This window comes from Macrobrachium nipponense, chromosome 11 (assembly GCF_015104395.2).
Source record: "Macrobrachium nipponense isolate FS-2020 chromosome 11, ASM1510439v2, whole genome shotgun sequence".
NCBI classification, from domain to species: Eukaryota; Metazoa; Arthropoda; class Malacostraca; order Decapoda; family Palaemonidae; genus Macrobrachium; species Macrobrachium nipponense.
In genome coordinates, this window is record NC_061087.1 from 10965641 (window position 1) to 10984112 (window position 18472).

Here is an 18472-nt window from a genome sequence, read left to right on the forward strand (position 1 = left end):
TTTTCCAACTCCAAGACTTCTTGAGGAAGAATTGAAGCGGACGTAAATGAAGTCTTCCTAGCGGGAAGAACTGTTCGAGCGAGGAAAGGGTCCCTAGAAGGCTCAACCATTCCCTCGCCGACGTCTGTTCCTTCCTTAAGAAGAGAGAGACTATCTGCAAACCTTTTGCGATTCTCTCTTGCGAAGGAAATACTCGAAAACCCCGAGAATCCATCTGAATCCCCAGATAGACTAAGTTCTGTCTGGGGGTCAGCTGCGACTTCTCGAGGTTCAGGAGCAATCCCAACGCTTTGATCAGATCTAAAGTTAGCGTCAGGTCCTCCAAGCACTCTCTCTCTGATCTGGCCCTGATGAGCCAGTCGTCCAGATACAGAGAGATATTTACTCCTTTGAGGTGAAGAAACCTCGCCACATTTTTCATCAGGCTTGTGAAGACCTGAGGAGCTGTGGACAGGCCGAAACACAAGGCTCTGAACTGAAAGATCCTTCCCCTCGTCATGAAACGGAGGTACTTCTTCGATGAAGGGTGGATCGGGATGTGAAAATAGGCGTCCTGGAGATCTAGAGACACCATCCAATCTCCTTGTCGCAATGACGCAAGGACTGAGGCAGAAGTCTCCATCGAGAACTTCTCCTTCCGAACAAATTTGTTCAGAGAGCTGACGTCTAGTACTGGTCTCCAGCCTCCCGAGGCCTTCGCAACCAGAAAAAGGCGATTGTAAAACCCCGGGGAGTTTTGATCCAGTACTAGTTCTATCGCTCTCCTTGTCCCACATTTGTTCCACCATCGATCGAAGAGTATCCCTCAGCACAGGATCCTTGTACTTGGCTGTTAGTTCCCGTGGTATTGACGTTAGGGGAGGAGTGTTCAGGAAAGGGATACGATATCCCTTCCTTATTACAGACAACGATGACGCGTCTGCGTTTATAAGTGTCCAGGCCTCCACAAATCCCAGGAGCCTGGCACCTACTGGTGCTTGGAGGAGAGAAGCATCACTTTCCCTTTTTAAAGGGACGAAAGGCAGACCTACCTCTCTTCTCAGGAGCCTTCCTTCTTGCGGGAGGTCTGGAGGTAGGGCCACCTCGAAAGGGCTGAACCGATGTACTCGGTCCTTTCTTGTCGGGTGTAGAAGCAGGCTTCTTCTTCCTTGCTGACTGCGTCAGAAGGTCCTGAGTCGCCTTCTCAGTTAATGAACGAGAAATGTCCTTCACCAACTGAGAAGGGAACAAAAAGTCAGACAAAGGCGAATACAGCAGCGCTGCCCTCTGAGCGTGGGAGACTGCCTTGGTTAAAAAGGCACTATATACCGTCCTCTTTTTTAGAAGACCTGCTCCAAACAAAGAGGAGATCTCAAACGAGCCATCCTGCACCGCTTTGTCTATACAAGACAATATGCACAAAAGGACTTCTGGTTCGATTCCTTCAGAATCATGGGCTTTCTTGGACATCACCCCAAGGGACCAATCTAAGAAGTTGAAAACTTCCAATACATGAAAGAGTCCCTTGAGGAGATGGTCCAGTTCAGAAATGCCCCAAGTAATACGTGCCGAGTTCAGACCTTGTCGACGTGAAGCGTCAACTAAGGTCGAAAAGTCCGCTTCTGACGTAGACGGAAGAGCAATACCCATATTCTCTCCCGTCTTATACCAAATGCCTCTTTTACCAGCTAGTCTCGCTGGAGGCATGCAGAAGACCGTTCTGACTAAGTCCTTCTTAGACTTCATCCAAGAGTCTAAGGACTGAAGAGCCCTCTTCATTGAAATGGCGGGCTTCATTCTGAGAAAAGACGAAGACTTCTTCGTCTTAGCACTCGAAAACAGAGAGCGCGGAGAAGGAGGAGCGGCAGGAGTCAAGTCGTCTCCATACTCCTCTAGAAGCAAGGCAGTCAAAACTTTATAGTTCGACAGTCCTTCTCTTCCTTGATATTCTTCGTCCGAGTTTACTTCTAACTCGGATCTAAATGAGTCTCCGCTCCCAACTCCGTACGTTCTTCCTCTGGAGGAGACAAACTCCTAATAGGAGAGGGGCTAAGGGAATGATATTCCTTCCTCTTCCCCGCTATAATAGCCCTGGAAGGCGCCAAAAGCTCAGGCTTCTCTCCATAAATAGAAGACGCTTCCCGCTTGGATGACGCTTCTCGTCCGCCAAGCGTCCTGGCTGACGCCTCCCGCTTACGTGGCTGCTGACGTCCGGATGACGCCTCGCGCCTGGAAGACGCTCCGCTCTCAAAAGGCGTCCTAACTGGCGCCAAAATATTGGTTGGAGCTTCGCGTCTACAATCAGCTTTCAAAGACGCTTCATGCCTAAAAGACGTCTCACGTCTCTCTGGCGTTACGTGTCTTCCGTAAGCTCCCGATCTCGCTCTCGAACCCGAAGCTTCTGCGATATGTTTAGAAGCTTCACGTTTGCATGACGCTTCTCGCTTAGCAGGGGAGAGAGGACAAGACTTCTTGATTGGAAGCGCAACGTCCTTCCTACGAGGCGCTAAAACTCCCACCAAAGAGGCCAGTTGTTCTTGTACTGCCATGATAATCTTCCTTGAAGCTTCTCCCACGTCAACTGCATGACGCCTTTCGTCATCAATCGGGGGAGAAGTAGGAAAGGGTTCTTCTGCGTCCTCATCGGGTGACGCTGACGCCACCTTCGCCTTCTTAATAGAAGAGGGAGCGTCATCTGAGAAACGCTCTGGGCTCGAATCAATTTCGGGTTCTTTCAAATGCCGTTTCAGAGGCCTCGATAAATCCGACTCCTTCCACCCTCGTTTAGTGAGGGAGAGGGAGAGGATGAGAACACTTGAGTCACGAAGGACGCTTTTTCTAAAGCGCCCTTGAGCAGCCTGCCACGAAACAGAGCTTGCTGAAGGGACGTCTGACCGTTGGGGATTCCCCACGACCTCCTTAAGGCTTTCGACTTTCCTTTCTCCTCTGGGATGGGAGCTTGGAAGAGGTCTAGGCCTGGGAGCGTCGCAGGGACGATCAAACGCCCCCTCCACAACACTGGGAGAACTCACTTCACTGTAATGCTCACTTTCACTAGCCTTACCTTGTAAGTCCGCCATTTTGGACTTCATGTCTCGAATAGTAGCTTTCAGATCGGCGATTTCCGAGGCCGATTCCGAAAGTACACTTTGTGAATTAGACACATAGGGAGAATCTAAATCATTAGGATTAGAATAGTATCAATAAAAGCTCAATAGGCTTGAACTCACCCACCTTTCAGACGTCTAACCCTATCCCTCTCTAACTTCTTCAATAAGAAGTTAAAGTCTTCCACTCTTCTGCATTTAATCCCTCGCATTCATGACAAGTATTAGTAGCAGAACACTGAAACCCCCTACATTTACGACATACAGTGTGAGGATCAACCGAAGCTTTCGGTATCCTCACCCTGCAGCCTACATTCACACACATTCTCACATTCACATTTGAATCAGACATACTGAGAAAAATCCAAAAAGCAATTCCAAAAACAGTCCACAGTAGCGAATGCCAAAAACACGATCCAGATACGTCACCAAAAAGCCGAGAAACGATGATCAAAGGATGAAATAAGAATCTAAGTCAGGAGGTAATAGCAACAATGTTGATACCACCGGCGACAGAGAAAATATGATAGAAAACGGGGATGGTTCCTAGTCCTGCCGCCCAGGGCAGGCCGGTAGATCACCTGACCTACCTGTAGCGAGTGGCGCGAAATTTGAATTTCTGTCGGGGACGACGGAGTCTTAGCTATGTATATATCTGACAGGTAAGTTGATTGTATGAAAACACAAATTACTACTTTAAAAATTTATTTGTTCCTACAAAAATATGTACAAACCTTCAGTCTTTAAATAGGAAATTGGTCTATTGGAGGGTAGTCTGAGTAAATCTCTGAACCGACTGGCTTGGTTCTACCCATCTGGGAGTACTTTCCTAGTCTGGAAGAACTGAAGAGGGAATCCTACACTTCTAGCTTGTTGGACTCTTGGGAATTTGTAACTACTAGACTTCTGGGCTTTTAAGTGATGAGTTGCATCATTACTTTGAAAAAAGGCTTGGAAGAACCCAAGAATGTGAGACAATAAAACTTGCTACATAATAGAGAAACCAAGTTGTTTTATTGTCTATCCCCCCTCTCCCCTTGTCTAGAGAGAGGGAAGACATGCATCTGACTACATGATGAGGACTGGATGACCTCATCATGTAGTCATCCGCAAACTCGTCCATCCAGCATGTGATGGCTTACTTTCCTGCATGCTGAAAACCTTAGACGAGATGCACGTGTCCCCTAAGGGAGCTGGATGAACCACACTATTAGTTGGGCAGCCACTACAAGATCTAAGGAAAAGTGTGTTCAAAGACTTATCTGCAAGTCCTAAAGATCATACAAGTTAAATGTGGTCTGGTGTGACCACAAACCTGCCTGTGAGTATTACCTGCTGAACCGACATGTTCTTCCAGAATGCGAGGGATAGGGCGATAACCCTAACTTCCTGACCTCTTACCCAGACCAAACTCTCATCTATCTTGTCAGTTGAAGATTAAGCCTGTTGCTGTCTCATGAAGCTCGAAAGATGATGTACTCTTGGACACCTCTTCTGTGGCCAAGTCAGTACTAATGTAAAGGCATTGGCACTCAGGCCTGAGATAATGAATTCTCTTTAGATAGTACTGCAGCACTCTAATCAGACAAAGTAGCGTCTCGTTCTGCGCTTGGCAATGGGAACAGCGGTACTGCTAGCAAGAGACCAGCGCTGGTATGGAAGGCAAGAGGTAGGAGGCCTACTGGCGCCGGTACCAGTAACCAGGGTCCAAAGAATCCAGTAGACTGAGTAGGCAGGCTACCAGGGCCAGCACTGGTGGTCCAGGTAGGCGGGCTACCAATACACCAGGGTTTGGGAGAACCCTGGGTAGCAGTTGCATCCGTGTGCAAAGCAACAGGTTCACGAGGATACCTTTATCTTTCTCCATTTGGTAGCTTTGAAAAAAGAAGGTGGAGGAGGCACCAGCACTCAATGATGAAGACAACAAAGACGACTTCCTTCTCCTCTTCTTGAATTTCTTCAGCAACAGTGTGTAGAGAAGAACATCACTAAGAGATGACGTACAAAGCAGTACCCGGGAACTCAAGCTCGATACTGCATGAGGGGTTATCCAGGGAGTAGGAGGAGTCCTACATCTAGCAAACACCATGGCCAGTAAGTTGTCCTGGGCACAGTTGGAGCAGATGCTGGCAGGCCCCTCGAGCCTAAGGGTGGTCATTAAGTTCAAAAGACATTCAACTCTCCTGAGAGGCCTAGAGAGGCACATAACTCTACTAGGCCCTCAGCCTACACAACACCTGAAAAAAGAGGTGGGCAGATCATTATTACACACATCATGGTGTGACGTATGATGATAAATGAGGATCAACCTAAAAAAAAAAAAAGAGAAACCAAATGTACAGTCTGTCCTTCCCTGGACAGCACCTAACCCAGCAGTTTCCTCCCTCAATCACTTTTGCATTTTTGACAAGGAGACCAGTAGATTAGGCTCAGTCCAGGCAAGGACAGACTGTGTATTCAGTTTCTCTCTTTTTGGAGGTCGATCCTCATTTATCATCGTGTCACACCATTACATATGTGTATTAACGATCTAACCCCATATTCTAGCCATTACGAGCTTGGTGCATATAGCGTGCGCTGGAACATGGGGAGCTGTCTTCCCTACCCTCCTGATCACCTACTTACCCTGCTCGCATCTAGGGTCGACAAACAGGTTTGCAGGAGGGTGGATATCTCCCCTATCCTCCTGTTCCTTTCCCTACTCTGCCCTCACCTGGGGCAGACAAACCACTTGAAGAGGGTGGGTGGTTGCATCATGTCTCCCCAACTGCCCCCAGGGGTGGACAAACAAGATCATATCCTCTGGATTTTATCATTATAGATTATTATTAAAAAGTAGTTAATCTAGACCACTTGGCTAATTTATTTAGCTCTCATATGGATTTGATTTACTGAATTACAGCCTTTTAAAATTTTGATAATTGGGTCAATTGAAAATGATAGAGATGCTGACGATTTCTTAAACCGATTTGTTTCCACAACCTGACATTCATGTTGATTATTTTTGGACATTCAAAGAAAAAATATTTATCTGCTAGTGTCACTTCACACTTTGTGCATTAAGGGATTGGATCATGTAGGCTATTCATGAAATAACTATGGGTCAAACAAGAGTAATCAATTCTAGGATGACTCAAAATAGTGTCTTTCCTTTTGATATGATGAAATTCACATTTCAGTATGGGGCTCGATCCATTTTAATTTGTTACCATTGGGTTCATTATTCCATATATTCTCCCATTTTTTTATTGTATGTAATGGGTTTTAGAAATATTTTTCACTAATTGGAATATCTATGTGTGATCTTGTCACAGCAGTTGCAGTGTTGGCTGTTTATTGGATTCTCTATTTCCTATAATGACTATAGGCAAGACTCCAATATACTTCTATATTTTTCTATATTCATATAATTTGTTGAATAAAAATCTGTTGTCCATTGAAGTTTCTTAATTTATAATTTTGAAGGGCCTCTATAGTACTTCTAGTAACCAAAAATTGCAAATTTCTGTGATGGTATATCTTTAATATAATCTTAATAGCTGGTCCTATTGTCCATAATTTTGCTTTGAAAATAGAAGCATTGTTAAGCAAGGAGAACTGATATATTTTTTGGGTGATATGGCTGAGAATCCCATGCCTGATGAAGATTTGGAACCATTCACTAAACAAAACCTATTTCTGATGCATGTTGCATGGTATGAGACTTTGTCTTGTAATGTGTAGCATGTTATGATGTTCTGGGGTTGAGGCATAGGTTTTAGATAGTTTAAATGTGTATGTTTATACCTTATGTGCAATATATTATTGGAGGAAATTTTATATATTTATATTGTTTGACTCAGTCATTTGGTTCTTCTAACTGAAATGTGGTTAGTAATTGTTAATGCATAGTATATCCATATATCTCTATGACAAGAAGTAATGAGTAAGTGTTCAGCAAAAACTATCCTGTGGTATAGTGTTGAATGAACTGTCTATAATTGAAACAGCAAGCTCTGCTGCTATTGGTGTTATACTGTTGCATTCAGGAGTTCCAATGTTGGTAAATGATGAGGATTATTCCCTTATAAGATTTGCAGTCCTAGACTAATCATTCCCTGTCCTACAAACTTGATATTAAAAGTCTTGGGTACTTAAGTTGACTGTCCTCTTTCTCAAAAGAAAAACACCTGTAAACAATGAACTGCTTATTACAAAAATGTAACTTCCCACAACATACATACACAAACAAAACACTAATACTAATGTATGAACATTCCATAAAATCTGCACAATTACTTACATGAAACATAAATGCTGGTTGAGCAATGGCTTCTTCTATATTGTATTAACATTACAAAAACATGTATTAATATAAATAATAGTCAATCCACACAAAATGTAACTGAATTTACTTACATAAATAATATGTACGGTAATGAAAGAAAAAGGTATCATGTTAAGATTATACTTACTTTTTAGCAAGTGAGTAGCCAGTGTAGAGCCAATAAAACCAACCCTTCACAGATGTAAAACTTCAGTGACACTGAGAAAACAAAAATATTCCACAAATACGATGAATACTCATGGTAATAGGTGAAGATGACTAAACGAAAACACATGGTCAGACCAGTCAAGCGCAAGTGAAACAAAGGACTCTTCCTCCTTAAAGATGGCTTCATTAAATTTTTTTCAGAAATTCAACATTTAAGACTACTGACCTAAACTTTTCTTAATGGCAATAGTCAACAGGTTTAAAACTCACTCACCTTGGAAAAATAATTTCTGCAACTTAGCCTACGGTATATGTATTTCACAAAAACCCACATTCTGACCAGGATTGATACAGCACTGTTTTCTTCTTCTTAACTTCCAATTGACTTGCCTATTAAAAGCAAGGAATATATTTCTAAGAATGCAGATAATGAATATTCCTGACTTAACAAGTCAGAGGAAATAAAAAACACATAACTGACTCTTGTACTTATTTTCAGTGAAACACATTGGGCAAAAATCCTTGATGTGTTACTTTTTTCATAAAAATTCTTTCATCTAAGTGCTAATCTTTACAAATTATTACAGTTCTGTTATCACAGTAGTGAAATGAGTAGTTTGGTCTAGTTATTTAATAGTACCAAAATCATTAACAAACTGTATGTTATCCAATTATGTCAGAAGTGCCAATATTGCATCCAACTTTTGGTAAACAAATAAATTGGGGAAAAACAGTATTCTGCTATTTTCTTTCATGTCGATATCAAATAGCCTTAACTTCTGATTGGCTAACCATTGTCATTATTATTTGAAACCTACTATATGTATTGACAAATAATTTATTTACAGTTTGGATTAACATGTATGAAGAAAGTTTAAAAAAATTTCTTCCTTCTCATTTACAATCTAAATCTTTAAATGGGATTGAGTTTTCCTCTTATTAATTTATGATAAAGCACTCTGCAGCAAAATGGCACCTCAGAACTAAACAGGTACTACACCACTATCTTGGCATTTTTTATACCATTCTGTATTGCCTAATTTAACTTTGGAGATTTTTCTAAATACTGTAAATGTAGAAATTTCAAAACAATATTGCTTATTACACACATTTTCCAAGAAAAAATCCACACTGCTTCAGATATTATTCTGAGTTTTGTATGCATTTTATAATTACTTATATAACATACTGTATTTAGATGCTGACCTAGACACCAAACACTCAGTTCTGATATTCCATAAATTTAGTTTTTGGCAATAATGGAACAACTTTTTGCTTCTAAATAAAAAATTTACACAAATCAAACCAAAAAAGTTAAGATCTATATCAACAGAATCCATACGTATACATTTATGAATCTAGACCTATTTTGTGTAAGTACAACATGAATTTGTATTGGCATATCAACATGTTGGGAATAAATGGCGTGAAATGGAGACAGCTGGTCACTGACTTGATAAAACACAAGATCAAAAATCTGCTGTGAGTGATTGGATTGTATATAACTTTGTTTACAAAGCTCTTGTGTGGGCAAACGATGAATATGAGGTCACACAATCGTCTAAGAATCAGCTAGTTAAGCTGAAGGCTGGAAAATTTTGTAATTCTTGATAATGGCAGCATTACATGCGAATTTTCATAAGAAAAACGGTAAACTAATACTTATTAACACAATTTTACTGTGCCCTACCTTCTTTCTCATGTAGTAGTTGGAGTTTTTGAATTTTTTTCTAACAAGAAAAATTTTTAAATGCTTCAAATAAATGTAAAAAAACATTCAAGAGTATACCATTTATGTTAACCTATTCACATAACATATAAAATGTCACAAAATTAATGATACACAGTTTGGTACATATGCTTCTCTTGTGATACAACCTACAATTATTGGTTGAAACATGAAGGGCTTGGCAATCAGAAGCAGACACAACCACTAGACTCAATATTTATAGTACTATTTCAAGGACAGTACTTCATACTTTAAACAGTCAGTATAAACAAAAGTACCAGGATACAACTAGAACTGTTCAAAATTATCCTTTACATACAAAATATAAAATAGCCTGATAGTCATGAAATACAGTGTGAATACATACTGATGTTTCTGCTTCCAATCAACCCATTTGCATAACTACAAACTCTACTGAGTAGAGATTCTCTTATTCAAAAATAATAGGAAGGCTCACTGTAAATATGAAAGGTTCAGAATTTATTGATGCAAAATTAGAACAAAAAGTTTCAGTTCTGTATTAACAATACAATACAAATAAGAACGGCACTAGATTCAAAACAAATAGTACAGGAACTCTGCATAGTAGTTACTAAAAAGTTTTGCCATAAAGTGAGATGAGAGAAAAATCTATACAAAAGATCACAGTCTTTATCATTGTATTTAGAATAAAGATTAAAGCTATGCAGCAAAATATGAACTAGATGGTGCCGATATAAAAGTTACAGTATTGGAAACTGTCTCCTGACTCTGACCTCCAGTTGGATCATGAGGAATTCCTCCAAACATTATTAAATGACCTCGCCCGAGAACCAGAGAATATAGCAATGATGGCTGAGGTGGAGTACCTATAATTGAGGGCACTCTTTGAGAGGGATTCATTGGCCACCATCTAGCCCTATGATGAGATATGACTTGACTAATATCCAAGAGATGAGGTGTGACTAAACTACGAGGTGAAGTAGATCTGATAGTTAAAGAATTTCTTTCAATTTCTTGTCGTCTTTCTCCTTCCTGTTTACGTGAAAGTTCTTGTATTCTTTCCTTCATTCGAGATAAAACTTGAAGTCTACGCTGCCTGTCACTTGAAGCATTAGGTCTAATGGAGGGTCGAGGCCTACCTCGGCCTCGGATCCCCGGTCCATCAACTTGTCCTTGCTGGGCACCATCATCATTTTCATCACTACTGGACTCTCCCTGATCTGGAGGTGGAGGTTCATGTCGAAGAGGGGCTCTCTGACGTGAAATGTGCTCATAGATACGCCGTTCATCTGGCTGTTGCATGGGTGGAACCCAGACATTAGGAGGTTGTCTTCTTACAGGACCGGGCACCCACAGCTGAGACATACTTCCACCGGCTGATGCACCATTTAGACCATACGTTGATAACACTACTATACTTTTTCCCACTTTGCAAGCTGGATTATACCACATCTGAGAAGGCATATGCTCTGATTCTTCAACAAATATCTGTTCCCAATGCCATTTTGCACTACGATCATATAAGCTGTCGGGAAGAGTCAAAAGCCAAATGTCATTGTATAATCTATTTGACCCACCGCAGCCTGCTAGAATTAGGATATGATTATCATCTAATTTAATTTGAGAATGACCAAGTCTAGGCATAGGCATAGGTTCTGAAACAATAGGTTTGAACCAGCACTGTCTAACAAGATCTAAGCAAAAGACATCATTAGTACTAGCAGAAGTTCCCTCGTGCTTCTGCAACCCACCAAACACTACCATCATGCTACCATGCACAGTTGCAGAGTGGCCAGCTGTAGGAGGAGGAGAACCAGGGTAATACAGCTGAGTCCAGCGATTTCCAAGAATATCATAAACATGTAATTCACTAAACAAAACCCACTGCTGATGTAGGGGGTATAATGATGGGTGTGTCCATCCACCAAACAACACAAGGCAATTATTCCATGTGACCATAGATGCATAGGCTTTCGGTGACGGATAAGTTCCAGTGGTTAAAAGTCTAGTCCATTCATGCATTCCTAAATCAAAACGCCATAGGTCATTAAAAGTTGTGTTGGTGGCAGTACAACCACCAAAAACATACATAGATGAATCAAACACACAAGCAGAGTGTGAATATCGCCTGCTTATTGGGATGACATGGCTGGGATAGGCAGGACTGAACCACTCAACGCATCCCATTCTCAGTGCAGAGAAGAAACGAGATTTCCTCTTTTCCACAACTCCTTGGCAACAAGTATACCATCTCTGACACACCTGCAAGAACAATTACGTACTTAATTTTGGCCACACTACAAAATGATAAATATATATAGTATATAAATAATGCCAGAGAACCATTTATGGCAATACTGTTTAAACAACACATACATACTCTTGTCAACACTCAAAACAATATGTAATCACTTTCAACATGATACAGAAGTCAAGTTTTGACAAGGGCTGCAAAAACACAATAAATTCTGCATGTCTGTTTTAGTTATAAATTCCACAATATAATACAAACATATGAAATTAGCTTTCAGAAATGGACTGATAGAATATGCTACCTCTAATGAGATAAATGCTGCCTTCCTTTGTATTACATACTCAGACTTCATCAATTCCTGTAAGTTACAATTAAGATTTAACATGTTATTGTTAGTATACAATAAGGTTTTGTACATACTTACCTGGCAGATATATACGATTGATGGCCCTCCCAGCCTCCCCTCAGGAGACAGGTGGAAGAGAAAAATTCTGACTGGAAAGGGAGATTGGTTCTTACAGCCGCCACCCAGCGGCGGGTAAGGTAGATCACCTGACCTACCTGTCGCGTGTGCCGCGAGTTTTGAATTCTGTCGTGACGTCAGAGACGTAAAGCTAAGTATATATCTGCCAGGTAAGTATGTACAAAACCTTATTGTATACTAACAATAACATTTTTGTACATGAACTTTCCTGTCAGATATATACTTCGCTGATTGACACCCTTGGTGGAGGGAAAGAGACAGCAATATTAATATGGAAAAAAGGGGGAAACAACACCTGTTGTAGGATGTAAAATACAACCTTGGTTCTTACCTGTTTAGGCAGAAGACTTCGTAGTTACTGTCTATTAGTCTGCGTTGCCTGAAGAGCTTCAGCGAGGGCGTGACCTACAGCTGACAGACTCTTTGGGTCTATCAAAGGGATTTGGTATCCGCTTACTTGATAGAATCCGAGCAGGATCTTGTCAAAGGGGATTCGCCCTCTTATATGACAGAACCTAACCACTATCATTGCAAGGAGCTCAAACATAAACCGATCACCTAACCAATCTAATCATTGTTAGACATACGACATGAAAGAGATGCCTACCCGCATGCTCTTTCAAACAACCAAAAAACTTACAACCTAAACAAGGGGGAAAAAATATACTACAAAGGATATGTCTCAGCTCCCTGCCCCAGCACCGAATCCGCCGATACGTACGGGCCTAACGCGAAGCACTTTTCATACGTGATTTTGACGTCTCTCAGATAGTGGTTTGCGAAGACTGAGTTGCAACGCCAGAATGTTGCTTTCATAATATTACTCAGGGATATGTTTTTATTGAAAGTTAATGAAGTGGCAATAGCTCTTACCTCATGAGCTTTGACCTTCAGAAGCTTGAATTGACTTTCATCACATATCGCATGTGCCTCTTTCACCAGGCTTCTGATGAAGAAAGAAAGCGCATTCTTCGAAAGAGCCCTCCTTGGATCTCTTACAGAGCACCAAAGGTTGACATCATTGCCCTTAAGTTTCTTCTTTCTCTGAAGATAAAACTTTAAACTTCGTACTGGGCAAAGTGACCTCTCTGCTTCCTCGCCTACTAAGGCAGACAAACCTCTGACTTCAAAACTCCTAGGCCAAGGATTTGAGGGGTTCTCGTTCTTAGCCAAGAACAAAGGCAGGAATGCACAGATCGCTGCATCTCCTCTGAACCCCACTTTCCCTTCTATTGCATGGAGTTCACTAATCCTCTTTGCGGAAGCCAATGCCATGAGAAAAAGTGTCTTCCTCGTGAGGTCTCTAAAAGAGGCAGACTGAGGCGGTTCGAACTTAGGAGACCTAAGGAAGCGTAGCACTACATCCAGATTCCAACTCGGAATCTCTGGCGAAACCTTTTTGGATGTTTCAAAAGATCTTATAAGATCATGAAGGTCTTTGTTTTCTGAAATGTTTAAGTCTCTGTGCCTAAACACTGCAGCCAGCATACTACGATAACCTTTAATGGTTGATACCGCCAGTCCACTTTTTTCCCTAAGGAAAAGTAAGAAGTCTGCTATTTGGGTTACAGAGGTACTGGAAGAGGAAAAGTGATGGTTCCTACACCACCGTCGAAAGACGTCCCACTTCGATTGGTAGACTCTAAGGGTAGAGGGCCTTCTTGCTGCTGCTATAGCAGTTGCAGCTCTTGCAGAAAACCCTCTCGTTCTGACCAAACTTTTGACAGTCTGAAGCCAGTCAGACCGAGAGCGGGGAGGTTTCTGTGATACCTGTCGAAGTGGGGTTGTCTGAGCAGATCGATCCTCTGTGGTAATGTTCTCGGAATATCTACTAACCATTCCAGTACCTCTGTGAACCATACTTGTGCGGGCCAGAAAGGGGCTATCAGCGTCATCCTTGCTGCCTCCGATTCTGCAAACTTCTTGAGAGTTTCTCCCAGTATCTTGAAGGGAGGAAAAGCGTACATGTCTAGGCCCTTCCAATCTAGGAGAAAAGCATCTATTGACACTGCCCTCGGGTCCATTATCGGAGAGCAGTAGTTGCCTATCCTCGCATTCTTGGCTGTGGCGAAGAGGTCTATGTGAGGCCTGCCCCAAAGTCTCCACAGGTCCTGGCAAACATCCTCGTGAAGAGTCCACTCCGCCGGCAGGACTTGATCTTTCCTGCTTAGGAGGTCTGCTCTGACGTTCTTTTCTCCCTGTACGAACCTGGTAAGGAGACAAATCTTCCTTTCCTCTGCCCACAGCAGAAGTTCTTTTGCCGTCTCGTACAGGGAGAAGGAGTGAGTCCCCCCTTGCATCCTGATGTATGCCAGGGCCGTGGTGTTGTCCGAGTTGATCTGAACTGCCGAAGCTAGGACGTAGGGCTCGAATGCTTTCAAAGCTAGCCAAACAGCCATCAGCTCTTTCTTGTTGATGTGCCAGGTCACCTGTTCTTTCTTCCAGGCACCTGACACTTCTCTTGAGCCGAGCGTTGCTCCCCAACCTGTTTCCGACGCGTCGGAATACAACACTTGGTTGGGGTTCGGAATGTGAAGGGACATCCCTTCTGCAAACCTGAGAGGGTTCGCCCACCAAGAGAGGTCCTTCTTGATTTCTCTTGAAATCTTGAAGGAGAACTCTAGGTTTTGAGAACGACACCGCCAGTTTCGATGTAGAAAGAACTGGAGAGGTCTGAGGTGCAACCTTCCTAGAGAAAGGAATTGCTCCAACGAGGAGAGTGTCCCCAACAAACTCATCCACTCCCTCGGAGTGCATACGTCTTTCTCTAGGAAGGCTTTGACTTTCTCTGACCCTCGGGCTATCCTTTCTGGAGAAGGAAAAGCCCGAAAATCCAGAGAAACCATCCGAATCCCCAGATAGATACGATCTTGACTGGGGATTAACTGAGACTTTGAAAGTTCACCAAAAGTCCCAGAGAACTCGCCATGAAAAGGGTCTTTTGTAGGTCCTCCAAACATCTTTTCTGTGATTTGGCTCTGATTAGCCAGTCGTCCAAGTAAAGGGACACCCTGACTCCCTCCAAATGTAGCCATCTTGCTACATTTTTCATTAGTCCTGTGAAGACCTGAGGGGCTGTTGAAAGGCCGAAACACAAGGCCCTGAATTGGAATATCCTTCCTCCCATCATGAACCTGAGGTATTTCCTTGAAGAAGGATGGATCGGCACATGGAAGTAAGCGTCCTGAAGATCTAGGGACACCATCCAATCCCCTGGACGAAGAGCCGCCAACACTGAAGATGTCGTCTCCATGGCGAACTTCCTCTTTTCTACAAAGAAATTCAGGGCGCTTACATCCAGAACCGGTCTCCATCCTCCTGAGGCTTTTGGAACTAGAAACAGGCGGTTGTAAAAGCCCGCTGAGCATGGGTCGCTCACTAGCTCTACTATAGCCTCTTTCTCTAACATTTGTTCTACTGCCTGCGTTAGAGCGTGGCTCATGATGGGATCCCTGTACCTGGCCACCAACTCCCTCGGAGTCGTCGTCAAAGGTGGTCTTTCTGTAAAGGGAATCGGATATCCTTTCTGGATAATCGAGAGGGACCAGTTGTCCGCTCCTCTCTTTGCCCAGGCTTCTGCGAATCTTAGAAGCCTGGCACCTACTGATGTCTGGAGGACTACTTTCCTACTTCTTCGCTCTGGATGAGCGCGAGAAGGATCTTCCTCTCTTGAAGGGTCTATTACCTCTTGAGGTAGAGGCTCTAGAAGGAGGGCCCCCTCGAAAGGGCTCCTGTCTAGCTGGAGTCTCCTTCTTAGTCTTCGTCTGGAAGGAGGTCCTAGGTTTCCGGGCAGACTGAGCGAGCATGTCATGAGTCGCCTTCGCAGAGATAGCTCCTGAGATGTCCTGGATTATCTTCTTTGGGAAGAGAAGCGGCGAGAGTTGCGAATAGAGTAGCGAGGCTCTTTGAGCATGAGAGACGGACTTTGTAAGAAAAGAGCAGAAGACTGATCTTTTATTAAGAACCCCTGCTCCAAACAGGGAGGCTACTTCGCTCGATCCATCTCTAACTGCCTTATCCATGCACGTCAGTACACTGTTGAGATCTTCGGCCGAAATGGAATCCGGGTTCTGAGTCTTTTTAGCCAAGACCCCCAAAGACCAGTCAAGGAAGTTGAAGACTTCCAAGACTCTGAACATTCCCTTCAACAGGTGGTCGAGCTCGTTCATAGCCCAGGTAGTCTTAGCCGACAAGAGGGCCGAGCGTCGTGAGGCATCCACCAGTGAAGAGAAGTCCACGTCTGCAGATGACGGCAGACCCAGGCCTAGGGGTTCTCCAGACACATACCAGAAGCCTAGTCTGCCCGTAAGCTTGGAAGGAGGGAAAGAAAACACAGTCTTCCCTTTCTCCTCCTTAGCAAGAAGCCAATCACCAAAACCTCTCAAAGCCTTCTTCATCGAGATGGTTGGCTTCATCCTCACACAGGAGGAAACCTTCGTCTTCTTAGAAGTCGAGAATAACGAGAGAGGAGAAGCAGGAGCGACGGGAGTAAGAGCGTCTCCAAACTCTTGAAGAAGGAGGTCTGTCAGGATCTTGTAGGACGAGACCGAAGAATCCTTAACCAAGTCCTCTTCTGAAGGTTCCATTTCATCCACCGAAGAACCTTCGGCTTCTTTACGAGAGCAGCTGGACTTCTCTAAAGAAGTGCGTCTATCTAGTGATGAGTGTCTGGCAGCCATCTGGCGCCTATCAGGGGAAGCCAAAGCTTCGGGAGAGCTCCTATCGAATGCGTCCTTCCTACTCCGATGAGTGAGTCCTCTGTGATCCTGTGGTCTGCTCCTAGATACACGGGAGTCCAAAGGGGAGCGCCTGCTAGGCGAGGAGAGCCTACTATGCTCACGGCGCCTAACAGAATCCATGCGCCTGTCAAAAGGAGAGCGGCTGCCTGGCGAACTGCGCCTAAAATGAGGAGAACGCCGGCTAGGCTCTTGGCGCCTACCAACAGGAGAGCGAATCCCTGGAGAAGATCGCCTACTCGGAGACAGGCATCTACCATGATCCACATACTTAGATCGAGACGCGTGGGTCTCTGCAAAAGGTAGTCTCTCAGCCAAGACATTTCTTTCAGGCTCTTTACGCCTGACCTGACCAGAGCGGCTAACAGGTGAACCGCGCCTATCTTCCGCACAACGCTTGGCAGCGGGAGAGCGGCTACTTGGGGAGTAGCGCCTACCAGGCTCTAGGCGCCTAACATAAGGAGAGATCCTGTCTCTGGAAGAGTCCATGTATGAGGAGGCTCTCTTATCCGGAGATTGGAGGTTCTTCGGAAAGGAGCGAGAAGACGAAGCTGTGCGCTTATCTTTAGACGAGCGCCTACTAGGCGCTAGATCCCTTTCTACTGGAGAAATGAAGTCGCCAGGAGAAAGCTTCTGAGGCGATTGTCGCCTGGAAGACGACAGGCGTCTGCCGAGGGAAGAGCGCCTCATTCCATCCGCTGTTACAGGAGAGAGAGCCGCCTCCGACTGAGAAGGCAAAGCAGGCGAAGGTAGCTTAGACTTCTTGATGGGGAGAGAGACGTCCTTCTTACGACGCGTACTTCCAGCCAAGGAGCCCGCCAGAGCCGAAATCTGAGCTTGCAGCCCCGCAAGAATCCGAGCTGGAGATCTTATGCAAAAATCCTCCACAGGGGTGAGGATCGAAGCCTACTCTGAGGCGAGAACTCCTGATCCCTCCTGGGTTTCTTGATCTCCACTTCAGGCTCTTCCGGAAAACATTCCGGGCTGGAAGGAAAGGCGCAAGGAGCCTTCCAGGCTCTCTTCAAAGGTCGAGATGAATCCGAGGCGCTCCATCCTCTTCTAGGCGACGGTGATGAAGAAGAAGAGAAGCATTGGCGTAACACCTCCTTCTTGGAGCGAACAAAGGCAGCCTGGGAACGAACATCAGGATCTACCGAGGGGACGCCTGATCGGTGGGAGTTCTCCCTAACCTTCCTGCGGCTGTTGACTTTCCTCCTCCACTGGGACTGGGAGTCTGGAAGAGGTCTAGGCCTGGAAGCATTAAGGAGCCGATCAGACGCACCCTCCACTGCACTGGGGTCACTGCACGAATCACCTTCACTATTACTCTTACCTTACAACGAACGAATTTTCTTCTCCATGCTAAGGATCGTGGCTCTCATGGTTGCCACTTCCGAAGGCGTATCTTTAGGTTTGATGCAGGGAGCAGGAGCTGAAACGGGAGAAGGATCTAGTGCTACAACAGGATTTTCTACTTCTACCTCGCTAATACGAGACTTACTAGAACTTCTAGACGAAGCTTTTCTCACCCTGTCTTTCTCCAACTTCCTCAAGTAGGAAAAAGAAAGAGGATTCCGATTCACCCTCATCCAACGTTCTCACACTCATTACACGGGTTAATAAAGGAACATTCTTTACCCCTACATTTCAAGCATACTGTGTGAGGATCTACCGTAGCTTTCGGTAGCCTCACCTTGCATTCATCCATAGAGCACACCCTAAACATA

The 18472-nt window shown here is 44.0% G+C and overlaps 1 protein-coding gene across 1 annotated transcript; it reads right to left on the reverse strand.

The window, feature by feature from the left end:
* Positions 1 to 9336: 9336 nt before the first annotated feature.
* On the reverse strand, positions 9337 to 11530 carry LOC135222664 (F-box only protein 42-like). The gene has a single exon (XM_064260853.1). The coding sequence runs from the start codon at positions 11456 to 11458 to the stop codon at positions 9971 to 9973; it is 1488 nt and encodes a 495-aa protein (XP_064116923.1). The 5' UTR covers positions 11459 to 11530; the 3' UTR covers positions 9337 to 9970.
* Positions 11531 to 18472: the final 6942 nt, after the last annotated feature.

Excerpts from the sequence above, each read along its gene's own strand:
- LOC135222664 (XM_064260853.1), bottom strand. The coding sequence starts at position 11,458 with ATGGGATGCGTTGAGTGGTTCAGTCCTGCCTATCCCAGCCATGTCATC.